At 43.7% G+C, this 22,325-nt stretch overlaps 1 protein-coding gene across 16 annotated transcripts in view; it reads left to right on the top strand.

Moving 5' to 3' along the window:
- The window catches only part of FGGY (FGGY carbohydrate kinase domain containing), a 484,689-nt gene that overhangs the window by 261,296 nt on the left and 201,068 nt on the right, over positions 1-22,325 (top strand). For all 16 annotated transcript variants that reach the window (XM_020882047.2, XM_070468099.1, XM_070468088.1 and 13 more), the window contains one exon: positions 17,022-17,125. In XM_020882047.2, coding sequence (XP_020737706.2) covers positions 17,022-17,125 — 104 coding nt within the window. The remainder of the gene's footprint in view (positions 1-17,021; positions 17,126-22,325) is intronic.

Here is a 22,325-nt window from a genome sequence, read left to right as displayed (position 1 = left end):
AATAACTGACAGTGGTTGAGTACTTCAATGAATTGTGAAAATGACTTTGAACACTTTCATCATTTGTGTTTTTTGCATGTTCCTCCCTCTGCCAGGGTAAGAGTAAAAGCAAGGTTTACTAGTTTATAGTTTTTGTTTTTTTCTTTTTCCATAGAAGTTTCTTTTCTTCTCACTATTCTAGTTTAAGTTTTATCCTAAAAAGTTCCAGGTCGCTAATCAGATTATTTTCGTTCTTAAAAAAATTTGGTTACATCGCTTGATTGATAACAGCCCAAATGAACTCCAGCCACACAGCTCCAAAGAAAAAGAATGCAGTAAAGAAGAAAAGAACATCTGTGGACCTGCCAGACTCTAGGTTGCAGATTGGCAGATGGCAGAATGTGGGGAGGCTGTGGATGATGACGAGGACTGGCCAGCTTTGGGGGACAGCGCCCAGTGATAGCATAACAGGTGTGCCTGGACAGTGCAAGGTTGGAATGCCTGGCAAGTGGAAGCTGCTTCACGTTGTCTGTTCAATTGCTGCCTCTGGTCCACACTGCTGATGGCCTTAGGAGTTATCTCTCCAAAGAGTGCCCAGAGAGATGCACTGACTTGGACACACTCCAGGTTTGCCCAGAGGTGCTTTGAAGTGATGGACTGGGTGTTATTTTTTTAAATCACTCAAGAATTCTTCCCTTCGTAATAAAGAATTTAGAAGGAGAGCAAAGGCAGAGTGAAAAAATAGTATGAACATACAGCATCTATCCAACAGAAAGAAGTACCTGTGTGTACCAAAAAACCCTGCCCAAGAATACCCACAACTGCATTCCTACAGTCTCAGGGTTGGAAGAAAGCATGATTTCCAGAGCCAGACAGCCTGATTCTTATTCCACACATCACCTGCTCTCTGTGATCTCTGGTCAGTTACTTACCCTGCTGGCTCGAAGGTTCTTGTTTCCCAGAGGGGCCTCGTAACAGTAATTATGAGGATTCGCTACTACGATAATTTACAAAGAGCACCTAGAAGAGTTCCTGGAGCAGGTAAATGCTACACAGGTGTTAGCTCTTACGATGACGGCGTTGTAGAGAAGACCTAAAGCTTTTGAGGTGGGCTGCAGCAAGACCTGGAGTGAGAGGCCACAGCGAAGGTAGAGGAGGCCTCTGATCACCAGGTCAAAGAGGAAACAGGCGCTCAGTGGAGAAGCCTATCTAGACCCACACGCGGTGAGACCCTTCCTTCTGCTCATCGCTTGCTGTGCTCCTTTGGCAGCCATGATCAGCTGCTGGGTACCCGCATCCTTGGCCCCCAGGGCATTGTGAGCCCTAGGAGAACAGTGATTAGGTTTTTTCGGGTACTGTTTCCCCTGCAGTGCTGAGCATGCTGCCTCATGGAGAGCTGTGCTCAGTAAACATTTATCAAATTGGATCCTACCGAATGGAGGACGCAGAGAATATTATTCAGGGCCTAAGATGTGATCACAGCACTTCTCTTTCAAAACAAGATTGCCTTTTTACACTTTTACTTTGAAATCATTACTTCGCTGTTACAGAGGAGGTATTAGAGGCTCAAGGAACTCAGCTCATTTGCTCAAAGTCATGTGGCTGGAAATGTCTCTTTCTTGCTGACGTCCAGGGCTCTTTCAGACCATCCCCCTTACCCCCAGAGCCCAGGGCAGACCCAGAGAAAGAAGAGGGGAGCCTGGCCAGGGCTAACTATCCCAAGAACGCGGATGTCGGGAGCAGGTGTGTAGGTGGAAAGGGAGGGCTGAATGTTGATCTCTTGTTTCATCTGCAGTTTTTGAAAAATCCCAGTGTATTCCTTGTGGGATTTTCTGTAATTCATTTTTGCTCTCGTCTTCCATACTATTTATTTACCTAAGCCTTTGTTCTCTTTGAAACTATTTGAGCCACATGTCGTTCATTCGCTGTGCTAAAACCCTGGACTCTTTATCCTGCTCAGGTTTTGTTTTGTTTTTCCTCTCTCCAGCTGCTCTGCATAGCACTTAATTCTCCGATTCTCTGGCCTGACTCTTATCCAGCGATGGGTCGCCTTACACTCCCACCCCCACTCCGCCAGTAATAGGGGCCAGGAACAGAGGATCCAGCTTCAAAAATCTATTTTTCTTTTTTGTCTCCTTGTTGTCTGAAGCGTGGCGCAAGGTTAGATCAATCAGTCTGTGTGTAGTGAAGCCCTGTAACCCTCTCTGGGGGAAATCCTAGCCCCATAGAAACTTGGCTGGTTTTGGCTCTGGGAGTGAATTCCAGGCTTTGAAGCATCTGTCAATGTTCAACTAACCCCACAAAACCTCTGGACGTTTTTTGATGGAACCAAAACTCACACCAAGGGAGGAGGCACTGAGTGTGGCTTCAGAGGCTGGGGAGAGAGAACTGGGGAGCCAACTGTGATATTTTCCTCTGAAATTTCAGGCCTCTTCCCCAGGTTCAGGTGTCCAAAAGAATCTGTCTGAGCAAGTCCCGTCTCCCCTTAGCGTTGTCCTGAATCATCTCACCGGTCTGCTCTGTGTCTTTGACGGGACTGTCAGGGTGACTAGTTCCTTTTTCACCTGCAGAGAGCCTTCAGATAATTTGATAAATGAGACCATTTGTCTAGGGCCAAGAAAAAATACTCTCTCCTGGGAGAGGTTGGACACTGATATTTATTTAGCAGTTTTTACATCCCAGGCACAAGGCTGCTTGCCTTACGTGTAGGGTGACCATGCATTACCCCTTGCTCAGGACTTGGGACGAAGGGCGTGCTTCCTGGCACATGGGGTGTACAGTGCTATTCTGTTGTTGTTCAGTCACTAAATCATGTCCAGCTGTGACCTCCTGAACTGCAGCACACTCAGCTTCCCTGTCCTTCACTATGTCCCGGAGTTTGCTCAAACTCACGTCCATTGAGTTCAGGATGCCTCGTCCTCTGTCACCCTCTTGTCCTCCAGCCTCCAGTCTCTCCCAGCATCAGAGTCTTCTCCAGTGAGTCAGCTCTCTGCATCAGGTGGCCAAGTAGCTGCTGTTACACCCTCCTCACACCTGAGAAAACTGAGGCCCACAGAGGCGAGTTAGCTCATGCTATGTGCTGTGTGCTGATGCTGATGCACTAGCTTATGCTGCATGGTGTTCATGTGGTGGACCTGGGAACCCAGGTATAAACTGTGTGCCTTCTGCTCCAGAGCCTTGTCCAACCATGTTCTTCAGAACACAGGGTTGCATCTTCTTCAGTTTCTGTAGGCCAGTAGTTCACATCATCTGTTTTTCTTATCTATCTCTAGGCTACTGGAATTGCTTTTCCTTTCCTATTCTCTCCCCCTGCTGACTGAGGAGACTCCTGCCTCCCCTCCTTCAGGAGGTCCTTCCTGACCATCCAAACTAGGTCAGGGGTCCTGGCTCCATACTTTGATTAGACAGGTTCAGATCTGAGTCACTGGTTGTTCCTTATTGTCTTGTGTCTGCCTATGTCCCTTTCGTCCCTCCTAGATTGGGATCCAGTAGTATAAAAGAAAACAATTTTCATCTTTAGCATTTTTCTTCCTCACAGTGCCTGGCTTATAACTGGGAATCAATAAATAGCTGTCAAATTAACTAACTTAGAAACATCAGAAGGCAACTGTGCGATTTAGAGTCACAGTTTTAGATCTATGTAAGGATTTATTCCAGAAGACACATTTGTGATACTTGGACCAGTTCTCTTAATTTTATTTCTTTTACTTAGATGGTAAGTGATTTTTGTGACTTAACTTGGCTATTTGGGTTGGATTTCAACTTGACTGTTTTCCATGTCTAATGCCCGTGAGTGAAAAATTGTTTTTTATGATGTCACAGATGAGAGTGTCCAAGTAATCTAGAGGCTATGTTGCGGTTAAGAAGAAAGGAATTTCTGAAATGAAGTTTTTCCTTAGTCTTTACTGTGGATTTTGCTAGTGTTCTCTGAGTCTCAGATTTCCAAGCTATTACATATTATAGCCTACCTTTGAGATTTGATCTTTCTGGGTAGAAGGGAGAACAGAGGAGTGAGACCCAGATACAGTTATCTGAGGGTCTCTTCTTTGTTCTCTGACCTTCCCAAAGCTCTTGTATTGGTGTCTGATGGGTGCAAGTCTTGGACAAGTGTGAAATTTAGAATTGATGTTCATCACCAAGTTGTACTGTAGGATGAATGATCCTCAGTTCAGTTCAGTTCAGTCACTCAGTCGTGTCCGACTCTTTGCGACCCCATGAACTGCAGCACGCCAGGCCTCCCTGTCCATCACTAATTTCTGGAGTCCACCCAAACCCATGTCCATTGAATCCAACCATCTCATCCTTTGTCATCCCCTTCTCCTCCTGCCCTCAATCTTTCCCAGCATCACGGTCTTTTCAGATGAGTCAGTTCTTCGTATCAGGTGGCCAAAGTATTGGAGTTTCAGCTTCAACATCAGTCCTTTCAATGAACACCCAGACTGATCTCCTTTAGGATGGACTGGCTGGATCTCCTTGCAGTCCAAGGGACTCTCAAGAGTCTTCTCCAATACCACAGTTCAAAAGCATCAATTCTTCAGCACTCAGCTTTCTTTATAGTCCAACTCTCACATCCATACGTGACCACTGGAAAAACCATACAAACATGTTACTGTGGGTTTTAGGAATATAAATAGCTTTTGGTTTATTATCAACAGTGTTTAAAATGTTAGCCTGAATCGTTCCTACTACCTGGTATCTCATTTTTGTGATTCCCGTGAGCCCCCCATTATTTTGTCATCAGTTGTACACACACGGACAGAAAACAAATGTTCCAGTCACTCTATGTAAGCCCAAATCCCTCTGGCAGAGCATGCAGCATGCTGAGAGGGAATGCCTGAACAGTCATGCCAAGCCCTGCTTTAACACCGAAGACTGAGATTGGTCAGTAGTTTAACAACAATGGCAGAACTATATGGAGCAAACTGTGATCTGGGTACCAATCTGCTCACTTCGTCTTCACAATAGTGCTTGGAGCTACATTCTGTTGTCATTCCAGTTTCATAGGCAAGGGAACCGAGACCCAACAAGGTTAAGTGACTTGACCAGTTTGCAGACTTGAAGTCAGGTGGTCTGATTCTAGAGCACTTGTTCTTCACCATTATGCCCGAAATAGTGCAAATATCTTGTAAAGTCTGTTCACATCTCATTTAGACAAAAACGTTTCCTATTATCTTTCTGGTTCTGGGGATGGGGGTGTGGGCTGAGGGGAACAGAGGTGGTGGCAGTGTCAAGGTGTGTGAAATTTCTTTGTAGAATTTTTACCTAGGATTTTTTTTACACCTACTTTAGGATTTAGACTAGATGCATTCTAAGTGGCATTTCTTTCAAAGCCAAAGTGATGCTTCATCAAACACCAGGATCACAGAAATCTTTTCAGCTGTTTCACTCCCCTTCATTTGTTAGGCTTGAGATGAACCCTTTGGGCTTGCTGTAGTGGATTATGACAGTAAATCCTGAAAGAGATCTGAGTTCAGCTCTGCTGTCTGTGAATACTTGAAATTCTTGTAAGTAGTTGGAAAGAAAGGAACTAGTTTCTCTAGCTCCATGAGATTTAGCATTGGGTGGATCTGTGTGTTGTCTTCCCCCGCTCTGACTCTGAAGGACCTTGGACAAGTTCCTTGAACAACTTTTGGTCTGTCTCATTTTCTGAATTAGTAAAACGGTGTGATAACAGCTACCTCTCGAGATCATTTTAAGAATTTAATACAATAATACTTGTAAGGTCTGAGACACACAACAGTGTTTCAATAATCAGAAGGGTCTTAGCATCTTTATTTTTACCAGTGATTTTGACAGTTCTAAATAAGGTGAGTTGTGAGGCTCCAGTAAGATTTTCACCATCACTTATAGGTTGTCCTTCAAAACTCTTTATCTTTTACTGTCAGTCGTATTTAAGACACAGCGTATCTGCCCATGATTAAATCCACTAGCTTTATCTAGAAAACATCTTGTGTTTCACTAGTATTATATACACCTTGTGCAACATGCAGTCATTCGTTTGTTAAACAATACCCAAAATTAGTGAGCCTGCCCTGGCCTCAGTCTGCTCAGAGTCTGCTAGAGGGAGACAGCTGTGCAAACAGCTACATTACAGATAGAAAAGGTTGACCAGTTCTCCCTGACTGGGGTGCTCAGGGGAATGGCTGAAGGCACAGTCTGGGAAGACTGTTGATGAAAGATCTGGATCTGCACCCTGGAGCCCATGTTCCCCTGGTAGATTGTTGGGGGATGGAGTGTACTAGGGGAAGAACATTCCAAGGAGAAGGAAGAGCATGAGGTAATGTTCAGTGGCATGGCTGAGCAAGGAGCATTTAGGAATAAGTAGGAAATCTCTACATTTGTGCCAAGCACACCTGAAGGTCCCATCTGTTGAGTACTGGTAGAGTCCACCTACATCTCACTTAATCCCCACCCACAATTTTGTAAGGTAAGCATTATTATCCAGAATCTTTAGATTTGGAAATTGAGGTTCTAGAGATCAAGGCATTTGCCTAAGAATGTGTCAGTGGGATTCAAGACTAAGTCTGAAGACAACAATAATAGCAACGATAGTAAAAACAGCAAGCATTCGCATAGTCCTCAGCACACTCTAACTAATACCACAGCCACTAACCACATGTACTACTGAAACTAATCAAAATGGAAAATTCTGTTCCTCAGTTGTGCTAGCCACATTTTGAGGGCTCAGTTGCCATCTGTGTCTGGTGACTGCTGTATTGGAAAATGCAGATCTAGAATATTTCCATCATCTTAGAATGTTCTCCAGACAGCACTGGTGTAAGCACTTTACACATATTAACACATCTAATCCTTACAACTATCTGCTGAAGAGGATACTGTTATTCAAATTGTACAGATGTAGAAACTGATGCATAAAGGAGATAAGAAACTTAACCAAGGGCCTATGATGAACAAGTCCAGGTTTTTTAAGCACTCTAGTGCCAAACCCATCTATTATTTTCAATATAAAATGGATTAATATTCAACAAAAGAACAGAATTCAGTATCTTCTTGTGTAGAAACTGGTGTCTGGTCCTCTGCAGAAAAAATTCTGGGAGCTTTACAATTATTGAAACACAAGGCTGGTGATCTCCAAAGAGCCCCTTCCTGAAGAACCGCTTAACCCCTTGGCCGGCTTAGTCAAACAGCTCATTTGATGAAATTTATCAGTCAGTTTATTCCTCCACATGGCCAATTTGAGAGTCTCAAGTTCATACAGTCTTAGGTAATGTTCAAATTCCTTTGCATCCTTTTTTCCTTCAGAAAGGTATCTGGGGTTGTTATTTTAAGAACATCATTTTTAAGATGTAGATCTATCTAAAACAGACCTTTTTATTTCTCAAACATAGGAAAAAAATCTTCAGACTAGGAGAGTAAAACTCCTAGCTGAGTTTTACTCCTGCCTCTGCCTCTTAAGTAGCTAAAAAACTTGAGTAAGTTACTTTACCTCTCTTAAATTGTTTCTTCAACTGTGATCTCAAAATAACGCATATGACAGGATTTTTTTTTAAAACTTCATGAAGGGTACAGTGTTTAAGGATGCTTTGCAAACTATAAAGTACTTTATATAGCTGTAAAGTATGAGATAATTATAACACAAATGCTAGAGCTTGGGATGTTTTTCTTTTATACAACCCTTTAAAGTTTTCAAAGCAGTTGTGGCTTGATAAATTACAGGATAACCAACCCACTGTTAATCATAACATTTGCAAAGTCTCTTTTTTCTTTGACAGAAATAGAGTAGATATTCAATAAGTGTTTGGATGGAAGGATGGATGTTTGGTGGATGGGGCAGGGGGAGGGAAAGAGCACATAAGAAAAAATGAGTTGTTCATGAATTTTTAATTTTCCCTTTTTAATTCTGTGTTTTTAAAACACATTTCTTGATATGAACTAAAGGGGAAGAGTCATTAAATAAGAGGCCCTGAATTGATTCATTGACTCAGTAAGCTATTTGTTTTTCATTCAACAACAACAAAAATTTGTTAAGCAACTACCATCAGCTGAGCATTGTGCAAGGTTCAAGGAAAACCCAGTTGAATCTTGCAATTTTTTTTTTTTGATGCCTATTTCTTCAGCTGCTAATTTTGCTCTTTAAACTTTCTGAGGAATGCTGAATTCACTGATACTTGCATAGTCATGTGAAGGGCCCCAGTAGTTCAGAGGGCTGTGCTTGTCAAAACCCCGTCTTAGGAATTGTTTCCTGATGTACACATGAGGCCCATGATCCCTCTATGAATTGTGAAATGTGTTTATGCAGAAAAGAGAAAGCTCCTCCTCCCCTCTGTTGTTTCCTGGGCCTTGGACCTCTTTTCTCCGGGTCGGCCCCTCCAAGCTCTATGTGGCCAAAGACAAAATGAGGGATGCCAGGGCTGAGACTCACGTGGTCTCCCAGCAGCATCAGCCCTTGGATCGGATCTGTTAGGCAGAGTGCTCAGAACCTCTCTGGAGGGGAAACCAGGCAATACTTGCCTCTCACTGGTGCTGTGCCAGCCTGGCCTGAGGTTTTCTACGTTCCCACGGGACTTGAGAATATACCATCTTGGGAGGGATTTCTTTCAGCCCTCCTGTTTCCAGGCCAGGAGACACTTTTTCAAAGAATTACTAAGTATGTTATGTCCTGAAAATGGCTGAAAAACAACCTCCATTTGTGATCCACTTCTCTCCTAGTGGATGTGCAGGAATAGTTCAGACTTTCAAGTGGTTCATGGCAGAACTATAGCTCAAACTCAGATTTTCAAACTCTAAACCCATGGTTCTGAGTCCCTGGTGCACTGACACTTATAAATATATTTCCTTTGTATAAGATGATTATCACATTATAAAGTTACAGATTCTAGAAAGAACATGGGTTTTAGGGCCAGACCAAATAAATTCAAGTTGCCGCATCCTGGCACTGGTTTTATAATTCTGTGACCTTGGGCAAGTTACTTTGCTGCTTCTGTATGTGTTGAAGGGAAGCAAGAATATATTTCACAAATGTTATGAAGGTTGTGAGACAATATTGAAAGACTTTAATGCAGTATCCAGCCTATCCTAGCCATCTGATCAATTTTCTAAAAACATAGGAACAATACAACTGTCTCTTGAGAAGAGTTCAGATGATATTGATGACAATGCCGGATAGTGATGGTGGTGACATAACACCCATTAATCCAAGTTGTTATTTTTAAGCATTACCTCTATATTAGAGCTACCATTTGATATTGTTATTTTCTTCATGTTATAGCAGGTCTTACTGTCTCCAGATCCCATTCTTTTTTTTCTAATAAGTGACAGCAGCTTTTAAATCATTTTCTATTTTTTAATCTTTTTTTGGAGTTTAGTTACTCCACAGTGTTGTGCTAACTTCCCATTGCACAAGCAAGGTGAATCAACCATATGCATACATGTATCCCATCCCCTTTGGATTTCCCTTATCAGCACAGAGCGCTGAGCCGAGCTCCCTGCACCATGCAGCAGGTCCTGATTAGTCATCCATTCCATGCACAGCAACGTATATAAGTCAGTCCCAACCCCCTAATTCATCCCATTCCCACCCCGACCCCAGCCCAGTGTCCACACGGCTGTTTTCTATGCATGTGTCTCTATCTCTACCCTGCAAATCGGTATGGCTGCTATGAAGAACATTGTGGAGATTCATTCTTTTTCATTGTAATACACTCATTATCAGATTCTAAGCCTAGTAATATCAACAATGAATCTGCTAATCAAAGAGGAAACAAAGAAATATTTTCCACAAATTTCTTTTCTTACCTTGCATAACTCCCTTTCAGGATTGAGGTACCCTGTAAGATAAACTTTGCTCATGCTTTATATGTATGGGACCAATAAAGGCAGTCATCAGCAGGAATTCCTTGAACGTGCTTATAACACTGGGGACCACCAATGGTTAACCCCTTTTCCAGCAAGGATCTCAGGATCAATATTGTAAGGCCCCAATATTTTGAGATATACAGATGAGTAAACATTGACTACCTGGTTATCTGATTTTCATTTTGGAGAAAAACCTAAGACCCAGCAGTTCGAAATCTGGCTACCTGGATGGGATTCCAAGCCCTGCTTCTGGTGAGCTGTGTGATCTTGGTTCAGTTCTCATTTCTAAGCTTCAATTTCTTCCTTTGTAAAAATGAGGATTTTAATAACACCCATCACACTCAGTGGTTGTAAGAATAAAATGAGACATGTACAGAGAGAGGGGGCTTCCCTGGTGGTTCAGATGGTAAAGAATCTGCCTGCCAGTGCAAGAGATCTGGGTTCAATCCCTGGGTCAGGAAGATCCCCTGGAGAAGGGAATGGCTACCCACCCCAGTATTCTTGCCTGGAGAATTCCATGGACAGAGGAGCCTGGCAGGCTACGATCCATGGGATCACAAAGAGTTGGACACAACTGAGCAACTAACACTTTCCCAGAGAGAGAGACTGCAAATACAACTCAAATAAAATGATCTCGTATCTAGGGTTTCTTCCTGTCAAAAGTCTTTGCGCTGGTTGGGGAAATTTATCACCCAGGATTTCCCAGAAAAAAATGTAAAGCGCTCTAAGTATATACAAAAAACAGGGAATTTAATACACAAAAATGGTGACTTAGATTATGAAGGAGCTATAAAGGGCTATATTCCCTGCAAAGCAAGTTAGGGAAACAGCAAAATGGAAGCTGTTGCCACTCTGTGCTGGAGGGACAAAGGAGGAGGTGATGTAACCAGAGGCGAAGGGTGGTCAACATGGGCCGAGTGGGAGTCTCGGCCCTTTCGGCACAGCTGAAGTCATGAAGAAGCAGCCCCTTGACATGGGGGGAGTGGGGGAGAAACACTCTGGCTCTCCAGTGCCTTAAGCCTTCACATCTCCTGGCAAGGCCCTGCTTGGCTGACCTAGTGTCTGGGAAACACGGGCCTACAGGGGCAGCCACATGATGCTCACGGCTTGATGAAGGCCCTCAGGTCTGGGACTCTTCAACCTTAGTCCCAGACCTCAATCACCTGGTTGCTGGGACCTAATTCCTGTGATAACACGAAACAGGCTGTGATAACCAGCACAGAGAGTTACAAAGAGGCTTACTTCCTCCACCACTGGCCTCTGCACAATAACTGAGGTTTCCAAGTCTCTGTGCCCAAGAAAGTAGAATTTGGAAGAAGCTTTAGAAAAAAACCTAGAAAGCTGTTGGCATGGAAGAGACCTCATAGTGGCCCCCTCGACCCTGCTTTCTGGAAAAGCCTGCTTGTTGAGCAGCCACAGCCTTCAGTGCTAGGGATCTGTGGCTTAAGGATGCACCTTCACCCTTTCACATGGCTGTCTCCTGCAGAACTCAGCATAGACCCCCTCCTTGGAAATCCCCTGAATCCCTGAAGGTGAGCTAAGCTGCCCTGCAGTTCTCCTCCTCCTTCTTCTCCTTCTCTTTCTTCTTCGATTATTTTCTTAAAATTTTGTAAACTGATTTACAATGTTGTGTTAGTTTCCGCTGTTCAGCACAGTGAATCAGTTATACACATATCCACTCTTTTTAGATTCTTTTCCCATAAGAGTCATTACAGATTATCAATTAGAGTTCTCTGTGCTATAGATATAGAATAAGTCTTTGTAGTCAGTTGAGTTCAGTCACTCAGCTGTGTCCAACTGTTTGCAACCCCAGAGACTGCAGCACACCAGGTTTCCCTGTCCATTACCCAACTCCCAGAGCTTGCTCAAACTCATGTCCATCATAGTCAGTAATGCATTCCAACAATCTCATCCTCTGTCGTCCCCTTCTCCTCCTGCCTTTAATCTTTACCAGCATCAGGGACTTTTCTCAGGAGTCAGTTCTTTGCATCGGGGGGCCAAAGTATTAGGGCTCAACTTTAGCATCAGTCCTTCCAATGAATATTTAGGACTGATTTCCTTTAGAATTGCCTGGTTTGATCTTGTAATCGAAGGAACTTTCAAGTGTCTTCTCCAATACCACATTTCAAAAGCATCAGTTTTTCAGTGCTCAGCTTGCTTTATGGTTCAACTCTCACATCCATACATGACTACTGGGAAAACCATAGCTTTGACTACTTGGACCTTTGTCAGCAAAGTAACATCTCAGCTTTTTAATATGCTGTTTAGGTTGTTGTAGCTTTTCTTTCAAGGAGCAAGTGTCTTAATTTCATGGCTGCAGTGATTTTGGAGCCCAAGAAAATAAAGTCTGTCACTGTTTTTATTGTTTCCCCATCTGTTTGCCATAAAGTGATGGGACCAGATGCCATGATCTTAGTTTTCTGAATGTTCAGTTTTAAGCCAGTTTTTTTCACTCTTCTCTTTCACTTTCACCAAGAGGCTCTTTAGTTCCTCTTTGCTTTCTGCCATAACGGTGGTGTCATCTGCATATCTGAGGTTACTGATATTTCTCCCAGCAGTCTTGATTCCAGCTTGTGCTTCATCCTGCCTGGCATTTCACATGATGTACTCTGCATGTAAGTTAAATGAGCAAGGTGACAATATACAGCCTTGATGTACTTCTTCCCCAGTTTGGAACCTGTCCATTGTCCCATGTCTGGTTCTAACTATGGCTTCTTGACCTGCACACAGGTTTCTCAGGAGGCAGGTAAGGTGGTCTGGTATTCCCATCTCTTGAAGAATGTTCCACAGTTTGTTGTGATCCACACAGTTAAAGGCTTTAGTGTAGTCAATGAAGCAGAAGTAGATGTTTCTCTGGAATTCTCTTGCTTTTTGTGTGATCCAACAGATGTTGGCAATTTGGTCTCTAGTTCCTCTGCCTTTTCTAAATCCAGTTTGAATATCTGGAAGTCCACAGTTCATGTACTGTTGAAGCCTGGCTTGGAGAATTTTGAACATTATTTTGCTAGCGTGTAAGATGACTGCAATTGTGCTGTAGTTTGAACGTTCTTTGGCATTGCCTTTCTTTGGGATTGGAATGAAAACTGACTTTTTTCCAGTCCTTTGGCCACTGCTGAGTTTTCCACATCTGCTGGCATATTGAGTGCATCACTTTCACAGCATCATCTTTTAGGATTTGAAATAGCTCAGCTGGAATGCCATCACCTCCACTAGCTTTGTTCGTAATGATGCTTCCTAGGGCCCACTTGACTTCGCATTCCAGGATGTCTGGCTCTAGGTGAGTGATCACACCATCATGGTTTTATAGGTCATTAAGATCTTTTTTGTATAGTTCTTCTGTGTATTTTTGAATACACAGAAGAACTATACAGAAGGTCTTTTTAGTTTTCTATATTAATAGTAGTGTGTATATATCAGTAAAGATGCTAATACAGAACACTAATAAAGGTCACAATAAAGGAAAGAATAGTATTGACCTAACAGAAGCAGAAGATATTAAGAAGAGGTGGCAAGAATACTCAGAACTATATTAAAAAGATCTTAACAACCTAGATAACCATGATATGATCACTAACCTAGAGCCAGACATCCTGTAGTGCAAAATCGGGTGGGACTTAGGAAGCATGACTCAGGAAAACTCTAGTGAAGGTGATGGAATTCCAGCTGAGCTATTTCAAATCCTAAACGGTGATGCTGTGAAAGTGCTGCACTCAATATGCCAGCAGATTTGGAAAACTCAGCAGTGGTCACAGGACTGGAAAATGTTAGTTTTCATTCCAACCCCAAAAAAAGGCAATGCCAAAGAATGTTCAAACTACCACACAATTGCATGTGCTAGCAAAGTCATGGTCAAAGTCCTCCAAGCTAGGCTTCAACAGTTTGTGAACTGAGAACTTCCAGATGTACAAGCTGGATTTAGAAAAGGCAGAGGAACCAGATATCAAATTGCCAGCATCTGTTGGATCATACAAGAACCAAGATAATTCCAGAGAAACATCTGCTTCTGTTTCATTGACTACACTAAAGTCTTTGACTGTGCAGATCATAACAAACTGTGAAACATTCTTCAAGTGATGGGAATACCGGACCACCTTACCTGCCTCCTGAGAAACCTGTGTGCACTTCAGGAAGTAACAGTTAGAACTGGACGTGGAGCAACAGTCTGCTTCCAAATTGGGAAAGGAGTACATCAAGGCTGTATAGTGTCACCCTGCTTATTTAAGTTATATGTATAGTGGATCATGCAAAATGCCAGGCAGGTGAAACACAAGCTGGAATCAAGATTGCTGGAAGAAATATCAAAAACCTCAGCTATGTAGATGATACCACCCTTATGGCAGAAAGCAGAGAACTAAAGAGCCTTCTGATGAAAGTGAAAGAGGAGAGTGAAAACGCTGGCTTAAAACTCAACATTCAGAAAACTAAGATCATGGCATCTGGTCCCATCACTTCATGGCAAATAGATGGAAAAACAATGAAAACAGTAACAGACTTTATTTTCTTGGGCTCCAAAATCACTGTGGACGGTAATTGCAGCCTTAAAATTAAAAGACGCTTGCTCCTTGGATGAAAAGCTATGACAAACCTAGACAGCATATTAAAATCAGAGACATTACTTTGCCAACAAAGGTCCATCTAGTCAAAGCTATGGTCTTTCCAGTAATCATGTATGGATGTGAGTGTTGGACCATATGAAGGCTGAGCACCAAAGAATTGATGCTTTCAAACTGTAGTGCTGGAGAAGCCTCTTGAGATTCCCTTAGACCTCAATGAGATCGAACTGGTCAGTCCCAAAGGAAATCAACCCTGAATATTTATTGGAAGGACTGATGGTAAAACTGAAGCTCTGACAATTTGACCTCCGGAGAAGACCCTGATACTGTGAAAGATGGAAGGTAGGAGAATGGGACAACAGAGGACGAGATGGTTGGATGGCATCACTGACTCGATGGACATGAGTCTGAGCAAGTTCCGGGAGTTGCTGAAGGACCGGGAAGTCTGGCGTGCTGCAGTCCATGGAGTCACAAAAAGTCGGACATGACTGAGTGACCGAACAACATGTCAATCCCATTCTCCCAGTTTGTCCTCCTCTACCCCTGCTTTCCCCCGGTAATCGTGTGCTTGTTTTCTACATCCGTGATTCTACTTCTGTTTTGTAAAAAAGTTAAATATGTGTTAAGATTCCATACATAAGTGACATTATATGATGTTTGTTTTTCTCTGACTTATAGCTAGGTCCATCCATGTTGCTGCAAATGACATTATTTCCTTCTTTTTGTGGCTGTGTGCCATTGTATACATATATACACCACATCTTCCTTATCCATTCATCTGTGATGGACATTTAGGTGACTTCCATGTCTTGGCTGTTGTAAACAGTCCTGTAATGAACATCAGAGGCCTTGTATCCATTCAGAATGTACTTTTCTACAGATAAATGCCCAGGAGTGGGATTTGTTGGATCACACTGTAGTTCTGTTTTTAGTTCTTTAAGACACTGCCATATTGTTCTCCACTATGATTATAGGCCCTGCAGTTCTTCTTGTATCATCTGATCCCGCATTTAAATGTTCCATCTAGGCTTCCCCTTCCCTTCCTCCCACAGGACTGTGAGCAACCCTAGGACAAGAGCTGTCATCTTATCATCACATCCCCAGCATAGGTACTTTCACTTCCTATTGTGTACTAGCCACTGTGGTCAGTGCTGGGGGTCTAAGCATGTATGCAAGGCAGTGCCAGCTTCCAGCAGCTTTTATGATTGCAAGAGAGACAGATGGGGTGCAGTAATTCTGTAAATTACCAGTGTCTTGTGTGTTAGGGAAGTCCAAGAAGGTGTGAGAACCCTGACCAGGGAGCCGAATCTTGCCTGGAGGAGCAGGGAAGCCTTCTGAGGAAATAACATTTGAGTTAGGAAGGAATTGGAGCTCACCTGGCAAAGAGGTTGGGGAATGGCATCTCAGGCAGAGGGCAGAGTGAATGCAGAGGTCTGGAGGTGAGAAGGAGCACTGAGGATTAGAGATGAAGAGTGAGGCAGCATGGCCTAGGGTCTATGAGGCGGGAAGGAGCTGTCTTCTCCTGGATCCCAGCCTCTGTGCTCTGCCCTGATGCTCACCACCTCCTGCCTGTCTCCTTGCTGGGAATGTTTCCGTGTTTGCATCTCCCACATATAAAACCCAGTATGTTTTATTATGTATTGAAGGTGCTCATTGAGTATTTGAATGAATGATAGATGACTCAAGGCTCTAAAGTCTAACTACCCCCTTGCATTTGTAACTTCACTTGCCCAGTAAGTATCAAGGAACACAGTCCGTGTGGAGGAGCAGCCTGAGCTTATACCATGTATGGGAAACTCTCTGCCACCTGGCGTTCTTTCAACCGAAACTTACTGTCAGTCACTCTGCCCTTTACACTGAGAGTTCTGGAAAGAGTAGTACTAAGAATGGTGACCCAGAGATGCTGAGAAGGTCCGATCGTCAAATGATTCCATTGCCTTCTTTGAGATTGAAATGTGATGGGTTAAACTAGGTTCCCTTCAGCTCTGTTTCTTATTAGCAATGTGATCTTGGACAGTCACTTCACCCATACATAGGCCTTCCCTGTTTCACTAATGTGTGGTGTTAATAGCATCAACTTGACAGGCTTCATATAAAATGAGACTATACTTATAACTATTCAGCACAGTGCCTGGTAGTTTGGGAGCAAAAATCACTGATGACCATTGCTTCTGTTATTCTAGTTAGAGTCACTATTATTATTCCAGTGTTCGAGACAACACACTGTGTGTGCTAGGTGTGTGCTAAGTCGCTTCAGTTCATGTCCAGCTCTCTGTGGATTGTAGCCCTCCAGACTCCTCTATCCATGGGATTCTTCAGACAAGAATCCTGGAGTGGTTTGCCATGCCCTCCTCCCGGGGATCTTCCCAACCCAGAGATCAAACCCAAGCCAGTTCTCTTACATCTCCTGCTTTGATTGGTAGGTTCTTTACCACTAGCGCCACCTGGAAGCCATACACTGACCAGAGAGAAAAGCAAAAATAAAAGAGGCCTCTTAGTTCCCCTTGGCAGGCTGGTACGCTCTTTTGTGTTTCTAGTCGAGACTGGCCTACACGTGGAATGCCTTCTCAGCGTTGTTTGGTGTTAAAAAATAAATAAATAAAAGAGTGTCTTGGGTATGTTCTAGCTTTCTTTCTTTCCTTTTTAAGAGGATTCCGTTGTGTTTTCTCACAGGAGTGATTGGAGCAGATGTGAAGGGGCACGGCCTCGCCTGTGAGGGACAGCCGGTGACGTCACGGCTGGCTGTCATCTGTGGAACATCTTCTTGTCACATGGGCGTGAGTCTGCCGAGCGGTTGAGGGCGGGGCGGCCACACTCTGGGGGGGACAGCCCAGCCAGGGAGGACATCTGAGCTGCTGGCCCCTGGGCCCCCTCAGCAGCTTCCCGTTCTGTCCCCTGTGCCGTGTCGAGTGGAAAGCACGGCCCTCCTCCCAATAGCCTTGCTTTGATTTGCCAGATCTTTTTACAGGGGTCAGATTTTTTTAAAGTGTATAAAGGCGTGAACCCACCTTTCACATCACCCTGGCCAGAGAGCTGAGGAGCGAGGGGTGAAATCGGATCCAGAGATGGCAATGCCTCCCTCCCAGACAGTCTGTCCCTAATGGGTAGCCAAGTCCTCCCTGCACAGAGGTGTCTGTTTTCCTTGGCGGCCAGGCTCTCCCTCAGTCAATATAAATCCATCTCCCTGGGAGTGGTCTGATGATGTATAGAATTAGGCTGCATATCGTGACTTCAAAAGCACACTGATAAGCAATTTTCACTCTGTTAATTTTTCTCCATGAATTAGTGGTTAGGCTTTCTCCAAGATTACAGTTAAAATTTAGTGCCTGCCCTAAAATTTATATCTTCTTTAAATGCCTGAGTCTGAAAGCATTCCATTTCGATAAGTACCCATTTCTACCATATTTTTATTTAAAAGTCATTACTCTGTTAAAGTTAGATGGACGATCCTTGGATTTTTCCCAGATGAGTAAAATAGAGGGGAGAGTCGGGGAGGAGGAGGAAGGCCTGGGGACAGGAGTGAGGGTTAGAGGGGGATCTGGGATACAGTCCAGGGCAGAGACCCTACCACAGTGGAGGGACTCATAGGCCCTGAGAAACTGTGTTTAGTTACTCTTGGGACCAGTGAGCCTCTTATACCATGGAATATTTTGGTTGAGTAAATATCGATACATTTACTTATTCATTGATCCTCTGCTCTTGTGCTAAACCCTGGGGACATAGGCATGATACGAGTCCTCCCATTGGCGAGATAGAATAATAACAGATACTATGGTACAAGGCCCCTCAGTGTAGATTCAGGTTGAACTTGAGATGCTGAGCATCTAGTATGCACCAGACATGGTGTCAGGGGTTCTCACACATTTCATAAAGATGATGGGGCCACCTGACTGGTTTCCAATCCCAGTTCCTCCACTTTCTAACAATGGGCCCTTAGACAAGGCACTTAACTTCTCTGGACCCCAGATTCCTCATCTGTGAGATGTGAGAGTTGTAGTATGTGTCTCATAGTACGGTGAGGATGAATCTCGGTGTGCGTCAGAGAAAGTAAGCACTTTGCCAGGGCTAGCTCCCCATCAGTAGCACTGGTGTGCTGGGCAGAAAGGATACAGTGCCTGCTTGGGAAGTGTCCAGGCTTAGAGACAGCTTCCTAAGGGGACACTACGCTGGACTTCTTAAACCTCCTCAAGAAAAATTTCCTTCTGCTTGTTTCTGTGGACACACTTTTAAACGGAACTTCTTGAACAGTCCTGGCCTCTGTCTTCCCCTCAGCAGCCCTACTGTAAGGCTTGACTGCTGCTGAAGGGAGAAATCTGCGGAGGCCTAAGGCCACCGTGAGCAGGAGGGCAGGAGGTGCCCACCAGGACACTCAGCCCTCATCTCCCGCTCTGTGAGTCTACACTTGCTAGCTTGTCTTCACTGAACACTGTTTTAAGCCTGTTTAGATCACCTCCCATCTTCACAGGGACCCATCTAACTTGGTTTCTCCTGTAAAGTCTAAGTATCGGATACTTTTACCCCATTCGGTTTGGATTTGTGAGCAACAGCAAATCCATTCAAACACGAGTCTGTGACATCCCCATGTCTTAATTTCATGAAAACGCTGCCGGCTTGTTGTAATCCATCTATTTTACAAATTAAGCAACTAAAGCCTAAGAAAGACCAGACATTTTCCCAAGGTCACAAAACTGTTAAGCTGGAGCTGAGAGCGCAGGTCCAGCTCTGAGTCCCAAGAACATCCCTCTCAGTGCCTTCCTGTGCCGTGTACAGTTATAAAGTGCCAGTACTGGAGTGGAGCGAGCCTGGGCTTCAGAGTCAGACAGGTGTAGGTTTGGACATCTGCTCATGCACGTTTCTGACCCTATGACCTGAGGTGAGCTACTGAAGTTCTCTGAGCCTCAGATCCTTGATCATCACACTGGGGGTGAGGATGCCCATCTTAAAGGGCTGCTGGATAACATGAGTTATGTACATACATCCCCCATGCATAATAGACACTCAGAAATGGTGGGGATTCTTATTACACTTCCCTAGTGATATAAAAGGCTCACATGAAGCAACTGTTTGGATTTTAACAAGTTTGATGGGCAGCTGCAGTTGGTTGCAATGAATGAGGGCCATAAAATGCCGGTTTATTATGGTCATGTTGTGCTGGAAATAAAGTCCCCACCCCCACCCCGCTTTGTACTTGGGAGTGGGAAGGGACCTCCTGGGCCAAGGGGATTAATCATCAGCTTTAATGTTATGTGGTGAGGGTGAGACTGTGGTCATGCTGGCATCGGAAAATGCCTTTGATCTGGCTCAGGTGCTGGGCGCCCAGCGAGCCAGCAACAATGACACCTTTGTGAGGTCTCGGAGAGGTGCAGGTCTGAGGAAACACTCTCCAGGAAGCTCAAGGACCCTCTTTGTTGTGGTTCTGGCAAATAAAACCACAAACTGTCAGGAAAAATTCTGCAAACAGAACACAGGGACTAGAGGGGCCTGTGGGCTTTTCAAAAAGTGGTTTCCAACTTGGTCTGAAGGATTCTCTTTCTTCCTGTCTGCTCATTGCTGATGTTTCTAATTCTAATTTTGATTGGGGCAAAACTCCCAGGAATATTTTGCGTTTGATCCAGGTTGCCTCTTTCTAGCTCACCCAGAGTGAATGAATGAAGGAATGTCCAAGTAACAAGTCCTTTAGAGTTGCCTTTCTTCACGTCCCTGTTACTTCCAGGAATCTAGAGAAAAAGCCCGAGGTTGAACATAAGCCTTACTAATCAGGCCTTTGATATTTTAGAAGATACAAGTGTGGGCTGCACATTTATCTTCCTTGTAGATGATTTAATTAACAAGGAAAAAGAATACTGTTCTTTTTTTAACTGCATGAAAGCAGAGCTGCTTGTTCAGAGTTAATTACTACCAAGTCACCAAAACCCAAGATCATACGCAGCAGGGGTGAGCCAGAGGTTGAAAAGTCATGGGGTCAGATGGAGCTGATCCCTGCCATCGCTCCAGCACCCCTTTTCTCGAGCTGTCAAGTCAGGTCGTAACTTTGGCAACTTGTCTTCAGTCAGCATGACAGATGGGGAGAGGACCCTGGGGCAGGGGGTGGGGAAGCATTGAAGAGGTAAGGTTTGAGCAGAACAATGGTTGGTGAGAGCTAGGAATTACATTTGCATCTTAAATCACTCAGAACTGAAGTTTTCTCATTTTAGGTGAATGTAGACCTGGTGATTAGCTATCACATAGTGGGTGTAATTTCAAAGGCAGGCTCTTACACCGACTATGCCACTCACTTTGGTAAGATACTTCATCTTTTAGTACCTCTGTGACTTTGTCTGTTATATGTGGACAATAGTATTTATATAATATTGTTTTGAGGATTAAATGAGGTAATCTTTATAAGCAGTTTGGCACTGTTCCTAGCACCATATACCAAATATGGCATTATTATTAAAAGTGATTTAAGAGCCAACTCATTGGAAAATATCCTGATTCTGGGAAAGATTGAAAGCAGGAGGAGAAGGAGGTAACAGAGGAAGAGATGGTTGGATGGCATCACTAACTCAATGGACATGAGTTTGAACAAACTCCTGGAGTTAGTTAAGGACATGGAAGCCTGGCATGCTACAGTTCTTAGGGTTGCAGAGTCAGACACAACTTAGTGACTGAATGGCAACAACAGCAATGCTAGAATCATCTATGTGACAATGGATTCAAATTAAAAACATCTAGATAAACTCATGTTGAGTTTATTGTAGATCTTATATATATATATACACATACACACACACACACATATATATATATACACATATGCAGGTATTCAGTGTAGTAAACCTACATGTATTTCCTGGCTGTGATAGTGGAGGGGGCCTTGAAACAAGGACACCCTAGCAGCTAGTTGCTACAAGCACTCCTGGTGCCTATATCTTCATTTCTAATACCATTCTCCAATAAAAAGTATCAGGGCTTCTTGGAGAAATGGTTGATTCTAGGACCTCAGCTATGCAGGTGACACCACCCTTATGGCATAAAGTGAAGAAGAACTAAAGAGCCTCTTGTTGAAGTGAAAGAGGAGAGTGAAAAAGTTGTTGTAAAGCTCAACATTCAGAAAACTAAGATCATGACATCCGGTCCCATCACTTCATGGCAGATAGATGGGGAAACAATGGAAACAGTGACTTTATTTTGGGGGGCTCCAAAATCACTGCAGATGGTGATTGCAGCCATGAAGGTAAAAGACACTTACTCCTTAGAAGGAAAGTTATGACCAACCTAGACAGCATATTAAAAAGCAGAGACATTACTTTGCCAGCAAAGGTCCATCTAGTCAAGGCTATGGTTTTTCCAGTAGTCATGTATGGATGTGAGAGTTGGACTATAAAGAAAGCTGAGTGCAAAAGAATTGATGCTTTTGAACTGGGTGTTGGAGAAGACTCTTGAGAGTCCCTTGGACTGCAAGGAGATGCAACCAGTCCATTGTAAAGGAGATCAGTCCTGAGTGTTCATTGGAAGGACTGATGTTGAACCAAAACTCCAATACTTTGGCCACCTGATGTGAAGAACTGACTCATTTGAAAAGACCCTGATTCTGGGAAAGATTGAGGGCAGGAGGAGAAGGGGACAACAGAAGATGAGATGGTTGGATGGCATCACCAACTCAATGGACATGAATCTGAGTAAACTCTGGGAGTCGGTGATGGACAGGGAGGCCTGGCATGCTGCTCTCCATGGGGTTGCAAAGAGTCAGACACGACTGAGCAACTGGACTGAACTGAAATGAAGACTGAGGCAGGAAATAGACAAGATGATCCTAGAGTATCTTGTAGTAGCACCAGAAAATAAATGTTTAAAAAAGCAAACATTGTAACAACTTGAGGGGGCCTCCTTGGTGGCTCAGATGGTAAAGAATCTGCCTGCAATGCAGGAAACCATGGTTCAATTGGTTAGATCCCTGTATCAGGAAGATCCCCTGGAGAAGGGAATGGCAACCCA

This window comes from Odocoileus virginianus, chromosome 5 (assembly GCF_023699985.2).
Source record: "Odocoileus virginianus isolate 20LAN1187 ecotype Illinois chromosome 5, Ovbor_1.2, whole genome shotgun sequence".
Classification (NCBI taxonomy): Eukaryota; Metazoa; Chordata; class Mammalia; order Artiodactyla; family Cervidae; genus Odocoileus; species Odocoileus virginianus.
The sequence above is the reverse complement of the archived record's forward strand: the minus strand, read 5'-3'. Positions and strand labels throughout refer to the sequence as shown.